The sequence below is a fragment of the Poecilia latipinna genome, unplaced genomic scaffold (assembly GCF_001443285.1).
Source record: "Poecilia latipinna isolate Pla-1442-1.1 unplaced genomic scaffold, P_latipinna-1.0 Scaffold415, whole genome shotgun sequence".
NCBI lineage: Eukaryota > Metazoa > Chordata > Actinopteri > Cyprinodontiformes > Poeciliidae > Poecilia > Poecilia latipinna.
In genome coordinates this window covers 36-8517 of record NW_015113031.1, presented here as the reverse complement: position 1 = coordinate 8517, position 8482 = coordinate 36, and the positions used below count along the sequence as shown (strand labels likewise).

Sequence of the window (8482 nt, the reverse complement as noted above, 5' to 3'; positions counted from 1 at the left end):
AAAGAGGCAATGTTTGGGTAAGAGGATGAATGAAATGGGTTTCAATCTAGAGTAATGAGATTATATGTTTGAAAATAAAACAGCAAAGCACCTTAGAAAAGTGAGCCAAAAATACCTTTGAATGGAAAACTCCATGAACTCACTTCTAAAACGCTTGCATGTTTCTTGCATAAACATCCCGAGCTACTTTTAGATGACTTTACATTACTCACGATTTTGAACACTGCTGAAATATAAATCTTGCTGCAATTAATGCATATTTAGTCTAGAGAGTTTAAAAGCATATCTGCTTATAGAGGAAATGTGGCTTGTGGCAGGATATAAAAGCATGAAAAACAAACTCTGTGTGTTTAAGTCTGGGGTATTTTTATTGGATGACAAAATTAAAAAGAGGCAAAAAGGGAGCACTGTTCAACAAAAACAAAAACTTCATTTATTATTTATACCCTTTGACATGCCAGCTTCTAAACAGCGTGCCACCAAAACCTGGTGACAAAGTGCAAATAAACCGAGACATTCCCAGGAGACTGACGTGGAGCTGTTGCCAGATGAATGTTTTCCCAATCAGTCACCCGCTGCAACGCAGCACAACAAATACACACAAACAGGCACCTGGTGTGATGCAGTGTTTATTTTCCTGCTATTTCCCAGACACGAACATGCAAAGTGCAATAATTGCAGCTATTTCTCAGAGGAGTCAAGCAATGAACCGCCCAACATTAAAATGCTCCTCAGTTTTTGGTGATTGCATGTTTTCATCAGCAGGAATAATTCTGCTTCAAAATTTGTCGTGAATGGCCTCCCTGTGTTTCACCAGAAATCCAGAAAATTCAAAAGATTGTTCTATCAGCTCAATCTCGCAGTGGAAAAGACTGGGCAATGTCTACTAAAACTCACCTCAACTTTATTTATAAAGCCCTTTTTAAAACACGAGTGAAAATCAAAGTGCCAAACCAGGTCAAACCAGAACATAAAAAAAGCAAACATTGCAATAAAATACATTAAAATAGACAGAAAGAAAAAAGTCACACAACTAGAAATACAGAAATAAGGCAAAGTTGGCTTTTTACTTCATAGCTGACACTTATGTAAATCTAGGAAACACATTTTCTTGCACACATATGAATAAGTCTGGAATAGATTCATAAAACGTGTTTTAATACATTCTTCTTTTGCCACTGTAGCAAAATGAGGATAAATCCAGAACACTTTTTAAGAAGGGGGCAGGAATTACCAATTAACTAAAATTTGCTAATTATTGTTTGCAAAATTTACCAGTGCCTCACTTATTGTTATACCAAGCCATTCCTGTAAAATAAATGTAATATATAGCATTTTAAAATGCTTAACTTATTGATTTACAGTGATCAGAATATGTAGGGAGTGTCTTCACTTGTAATTGATGTAAAGGAAGGTAAAATGAGATCTTCAGCACTTACTTTAACTACGGTAAAGGAGAGAGGAAACTGAATAAATGTACTCAAATTAAAGGATGAATTTTACTAAGGTTCTCAGTGTGAGGTCACACTATTGCAATAAAAGACTTATTTTTGAGTCTTTTGACACTTTTTAACAGGGTTGCCAATATGTGTGGTAGGAAGTGTGTCATAAATACAAAGATTACAGAGTAGCAAACAATGAAACAGCATCAAAACATTAGCAGCTTTACTTGAAGAACAACTAAAGGTTACTAAGCACACGTCTGTGTCTTCTGCAGGTCAGCTCCTGGAAAACAGGGACGACACTGATTAACTTTAAGTTGTCTCTGCTCGAGTCACATTGGAAAAAACAGGCGCTACGCGTTGGACTTACACAACAATCCTGCAGTTTCTTGCCTGGACGTAGCTTCCCGTGTATCTGACGTCACACCTGACCTCGTTGTTGGAGAAGTCAGACTCCTGGACCAGCTGGGAGGGGTTCACCGTCACCTGGCAAACAGAAAACGGTGACGTGCAAGATAGATTCTGGTTAAATGAAAATTTTACAGAGGTAAATCAATGAAATGCGGAAGCAGCTGTTTTGATCTGCAGTTCTACCTTCAGAACGTAATTTCCAGGTGGCACGTCAGTGATATCGATCCACTGGCAGTCAATGTTAGCATGATATGTATCATAGCATCCAGGACCAAGCCCCTTAAAACAAACCAAGCTCATTTTACTCATGTTTTCTGCTTAAATGCCGGGTTAATGCATTTTATATGTTCAGGAAATGAGACTTAAACACCAGTAAATGATCTAAAATCAACAATAAGATGAAATTATAAAGTAGAAATGACAAAAAGTGAGTAACATTCGTGCAGACTAGCCTGTGTGTGAGCAGTGCAGGCAAAGCGTCGCCGTACTCCCGGGTCACATGAGGTGTCCTCCAGACAGAAGCTGGCTTTGTGTCCCTCAGCAACCTTCTGTCCAGTGGCGACGTCCAGAAGGTCGTAGTTACTGAAGGCCTCCATGCTGTGGTAATGTCTGCAGAGAGTCGGACATGCAAACAAACACACTCAGAAAAGGGGGGGCTGGTTTGAGCTGAACACACTGTGGAAACTAAGGTTTCTGTGAGTTGTCGCAAAGGGGACAGTACTGTACTGTGCAAAAAAGTCTTGAGGCATCCCTAATCACTTTGTTTTGCTTTCAAGAAACCAGACTTTTCTAAGAGTGCCTTGATCAATAGTAGGCAAACCATTTATTGTTTGCTAATCTGCTGATTCAGATGTCTACATGCACACTTTAAACATAATATTCCTGGCTTTAGGCAGCTGGCCAAAAGCGTTTAACGGACACAAAAAGTGCTCTGGTCAGATTAGACCAAAATTGAAAAGTCGCTGACCAGAGTGTGGAAAAGACAATCTATCTTCCTCTCATTTCATTGGTTGTCTCACTTCCTCATCACATTTAACATCACTTAATTGGACATTTTGTATTCTGGGACAAAGAAAACAAAACTTGAGTTGCTCATATGTGTGCATGTGTTATTATTACCGGCACTCTTTCTAAGTGGATGTTGCTTTGACTGGTTTTGGATGGGTTGATTTCCTGCTCTTTACCTTTATGAGCTGGGGCTGTTAGATGTTTTTATGAGGGAACTCACTGGTGACAGCTGTGCCATTCCCATTCATGTCTGGGTTTGACTGGAAGGAAGTCTGCAGTTCCCTGGTTCTTCACTCTCTGTGGGAAGCGCAGCAAGACTCTGTACTCCAGGTCACTCACGCTCGGACGATATGCAGACCTGCAGAGAAAGGAAATCCAAGTCAGCTACTCAGAGCACGTGCAGGTTTGAATAACTGCATCTTTACATAACGCCGTCCTCCTGACATACACTTCACTGCACTTTAAATTCCCTCTGATCGCCCTGCGCAGCAGATTTACTGCAGTGCTGGGTTTGAGTCATGAATTGGTGGCTTATCTTTTCAGCTCTGAAATCCTTTTGCCTTTCATTTCAGGGTTTGTTTTCCTTGGCAGCGCGGCTCCTTAGATCCTCCGCTGATCAGAGGAGAGAAATCCTGAGCAGTGGCCAGGTTTGTGCGCAGCCGCTCTGCCACTGAGCTGCTACATCCAAGTAGCCAACAAGCATGAGGACAGCCAGCTATCCTCATGTTGCAGCCTCAGTCCTAATGACTGTCTTCGTTAATTCTTCAGATGGCAGCCAATCAAATGGACAAATTCAAACATATTAACTCCAATTTAATCCCATTTGTTGAACAAGTCCGCGTGAACAGCTAGATACACATTGCATTGAGAATGTGTTCCTACAGCTTGAACCTTTTACACATATTGGCACGTTACAGCTAGAGATTTCCATGTGTTTTATGGGACTGTGTTTGACTAACACAAAATAGATTAGAATTGTGAAGTTGAAGGATAATGACATGCTTTCCTTTTTCTTTTTTCTTTTTTTTTACAATAAAAACCTGCAAACATTTATATTCAACTCCTTTTAATCTGATGACCACAAGTGAAGAAAGACAGTGTAGAAAGAAACTCATGAAAAGTCCTGTTTGCCATTTTCCATAACATGTTGTGGAGGAAAGAGGTCTGATCAGATACATCTGCATAAATCATCCCCACTGTAAAGCATGATGGCGGCAGCATCATGCTGTGAAGATGCTAGAGGTTCAGTTTCCAGGTGAACAGTGACCCAAAAATATTCAGCCAGAGCAACAATGGAGTAGTTTTTTAAAATCATTATATGTTACTGCCATGCATGCCACATTTTTAGATTTTCCTTTGCAAGACATCTAGAAAAGAATGCTTCACAGCACAGCTACGCCCTACCTATGTCATGATGTCTCCCACATAAAATCCCAATACAATATCTAAATGTTTGTGGTTGCAACATGACTACATGGAAAAAAAAACTGTATATGGTCCTGAGAACAACAAAAATGGTGAATTTTTGTTGTTGAACATAACTGTACCTGGAAAGGCAGTTCTCCTCAGCTGCACAGCGAAGTGCATACATCTGTACTCTCTGGATGTACGAGGCTGCTTGGATGTAGTACGGGTCAGGGATTAGGTCTGGCAGATCTGCCAATAATAAAATGTAAGTTACTCAAAGATAAAATATGTAAATTTGTGTGGCTGGTCTTGTGATTTAGTTGCAAACAGGATATCAAACCTAACCAGCTGGCGCGATGGATGGTGATTGAAAACCAAAACGACTCTGAATAACCCATTTAATCAACCTAATGCTATGATTAGCATGGTGGAATAAGATGCTCCTACAATATGTTTCAAGGCTTTTTATACACAAATTAAATTACTTGTTATTGTATAACTTCAGTGGAATAGACTGTAAACCGGTCTATTGATACAAGCTAAAGATGTTCCTATAGGTGGCACATTTTGTTGCAGCACAATCAGTGAAACAGCAGAAGGAATAACAAAGTTCTCAGAATAAATATATCTATTTTCTACCCATTTGTCTAAAGCCATGTCTTTGAGGACTGATTTGAAGCATTCTGTTAAATGACTTAAAACTGAAAAACAGCCAAAACAGAATTTCCATAAGAATAAAAATTCTTATTGTTGTACTTACAAACATTCAGAAATATTACGCGCACACTATATAAATATTTGTGAGAAGAGTGAGTACATAAAAATATAACATGCAATGAAATTGGCTGAAGCAGAACTTGGAGCTCAGTCTGAAAAAAGAAAACACTTTTAGAAACCGAATCTGAATTAGCGTAATTTAAAATCCAATGTGGTATGGAAATGACTGTTGGTAAACTGAAAATGATTCCAATGTTTTGAACACATATTATTTATCTTTCAGCTGTAAACATAACAGTGGTAGATGTATGACGGAGAAACGTTTAGATTATATTAGAGGATTGAACTGTGGGGCCTGGTGGGTTTTAGAAGATTCTGCTTAGGGCCCCATAAAGCTTTTGACCGGCTCTGGATCCTGGTTTACGGTTGATGTCGGACAAACTAATTACTATCCAGTCTGTTGTTCGTCTCACCGTTGTGAAAGAACCTGGTGCCGTGGCCGGTGCCGGGTGGGTTGCGCGCGTTCTGCCTGTTCCTGCGGTCAGCTGGGTAAACATTATAGAAAACCGAGTTCCTGTGGTGGATGCTGTGCGGATCCCGAGGGTCACCTACACCTGTTGTATCTGGACTCCTCGGAGGGAACTGAATCTCAACAGCGTTGCTGGAATCGTCCACCTCTGGAGTGACTCTGGTCAGGGATTGCGTTCTGGTCTGCTGGGTGACTCGACCGTCACTAGCCAGGTTGACCCGAGCAGATGTGTGGACTGAATCCGAGCCCTCAGGGGAGCTTCTATCGACTTGGCTGTGCGTCAAGTCCTGCGCTCTTGCTGGTGGCGCGGTGGTCTGCTGCGCGCCGCTGTCCTCCGCAGCAGTACCCCTGCCTCCTCTGGGGATTCCGCTGCCGGAAAACTCCTGGCTGAAAACAGCAGCGCTACTGTTAGCCGGAGCCTGGCTTGAGTGGTAATCCATAGCCACATTGGACTGACTCTGTGTGCCGGTCCGATCCGCGGACAGGAGGTACTGCACGTCTGCTCCGAGAAGCGACGTGTCTATTTGGTCATTTTGCTCAGAGTGATCCGAGCCTTGGAGGCTCATAGACCTAGTTCTGGTGGCTCTCATGAGCGTAACAGGAGGGCTGACTTGGTCTAAATAGTTTTTTGTTGTTAGTAACATCTGGGTGCGTCTCCTGTTCTGGGAAGGCAAGCGATACCGAGTCCCAGTGCTGAGCAAACTGTACACCTGACCGTTATTCTCCCACTGAATGCGCTGTCTCCAGGGGCCAAGAGGCGCGCGTAAATGGTCCTGACCGGCGCCTAAACGCACCAGGACAACGAGAAGGCAAGTAAGAAGAAACCAGATCTTCTCCATGGCTTACTGAGATTTTAGTCTCTCTCCCTGAAAAGTCCTACAACTACAACTGAATGAGAGTGGAGGGATACTCGAGTTAGACCCGGAGGAGAGGTTTCAAATCCACTTGACTTCGTCACGCACTTGCGCACAGCATCACCGGCAGGAGGGGAGGGCGTGGGGGGAAGTCTCACCCATGTGGGCAAACAGTTTTATTTTAGATTTAAATAAATCAAATTCTGAATGTTATGACATTAATTACGTTAACAGTACTCATTAATGTACAATTAATGTAAGAGGAATTGTACTAATAACACATAAGTACAAATCTTCTTGGTCAGAATCGTTTTTAAAGTGTGCGTCAGTGAAGATGTGACCAAAGAGGCACAATTTTAAAATAAAGAAATCTAAAAAAAAAAAAATAAAAAAAAAAGGTGGCATGCGTAAACTTGTTCTTTTCAGAAATCAGCAAATATATTTTTTTCTGTAAGGCCAGAATGTTTTTGTTTGTTTGTTTTAACAACATTAGAGAACAAAAAATATCATAAAGACCAAGGAACACATTCGACAGGTTAAACTAATGGTATAAAATGGAGGCGTTTGGTGCAATTTTAAACCAAGACATTGCTGTCAACCTAAACTAATAGAGAGAGCATGAGAGAATCAGCCAGAGACCCACCAGAGGTTCACATTCATTTTGGGATCAAAAACTCAAGTGAAAAAGTGTGTTGAAGGGGGGAAAGTTGTGTTTTTTATGGAAAACTCAGAAGAAGAAATCCCCTTAACGGACCACAGGTTGTTTGGGGGAAACAGTAAACATGTGGAAGAAGGTGGTTTAGTCCCATTCGACAAAACTGATCTTTTTTGGCCAACATACAAAAACGTGAAATAAATCTAACTGAGGACACACTGCCCCATGTCAAAACATGGTGGTGACAACATTATGCTGCTCCTTTTGCAGACTCAGCGAAACTGCATAGAGAGAGTTGATTGGAGTCTTGATGGATCTCAGTAAAGTGCAGTTCTGGAAGAAAATCTAGAGGCTACTAAAGATTTCTGAGTGAGTTAGAGGTTCAGCAGGACAACAACTCTAGATGCAGCCAGGATTTTTAGTTGAAGCCATTATGTCCTAATTAAAGTCACATTTCAGTATTTGTGACAATACTTGGAAATGACCATTCACAGGTGCCCTCTTTCCAGATTTTTAATTGGGAAAACATTAAGTATCATTTTTCTTCCAATGCCTTTTTATCTGCAACGTTAGGGGTGGGGGGAAACACAGGGATGTGAATTCAGCATAAAATGTTAAAATCAATAAAGTCAGTGTCAGCTAAAACAACACAACTTAAGCTCAGACAGCCCAAAGACCAAACATTTATTTAAGGTGAGTTTTTTTTTTTAAACCTACTTAGCGTATTAGAAATAAAAAATAGTGTCCGGTGATCACAGTTCTAATTTACCTTTCTGCCAGATGGGGGCGCTGAGTCCCCACAGAAAATCTGGCATTTCCTCCGTAATCGTGTGAGTCAAGGTTTCTTGAGGTCTTCATCAAATATGAGGCCTTTCCACTGTTTCAAAACAATGATGAGGCGAAAAATGTTTAATATACAATATCAATGAATTACTAAGAATAAATTCAAACCATAAACCATCCAATAACTTTTCCTAGATACATGTTACATAATTAGGTCTCTTTTCATGTAGGGGTTACTTTAAGGTCAGGTTTATTTACAGCCCTCTCACACGTAACAGTGGAGTTTAATTTAGCTGGCATCCTAGGCTGTTAAGCAACAAGCCGCTCTTTAAAATCTACACAGATATGTGACACTGTTTGCATTTCATAATGCCAATTTTCCAGCTCTTAGATCCTCAGGGAACTCAAAAAGACGTTGCTGTCAGCAACATTGGAGTGTGACTGGAGCAACTGTGGAACTCAGATTAAATTAAATTATTTCTTCCTTATTGTAACCTGTCTCTAGAAATGTGACCAGGATCCAAGCAAAGGATTGGATTCTTGTATAATCCTGGTCCAAACAAGTAAGCCGATGCGTTTTATTTGCCAAACTCCCTGTAAATTCCCTGCAATACTATAATTTAAAATAATTGTTTCCTGTAAAACTTTCTTGGGCTCTTTCTAAGAGGGGATCTTG

General features: G+C 40.7%; 1 protein-coding gene across 1 annotated transcript; it reads right to left on the bottom strand.

The window, feature by feature from the left end:
- Positions 1 to 410: 410 nt before the first annotated feature.
- Positions 411 to 6528, bottom strand: LOC106950660 (protein-lysine 6-oxidase-like). The gene is made up of 7 exons (XM_015037669.1): positions 5459 to 6528; positions 4409 to 4517; positions 3082 to 3219; positions 2306 to 2462; positions 2037 to 2132; positions 1813 to 1928; positions 411 to 1725 (listed from the first exon to the last, which is right to left on the bottom strand). Exons 1-7 carry the CDS (start codon positions 6351 to 6353, stop codon positions 1719 to 1721), a joined length of 1518 nt encoding a protein of 505 aa, XP_014893155.1. The 5' UTR covers positions 6354 to 6528; the 3' UTR covers positions 411 to 1718.
- Positions 6529 to 8482: the final 1954 nt, after the last annotated feature.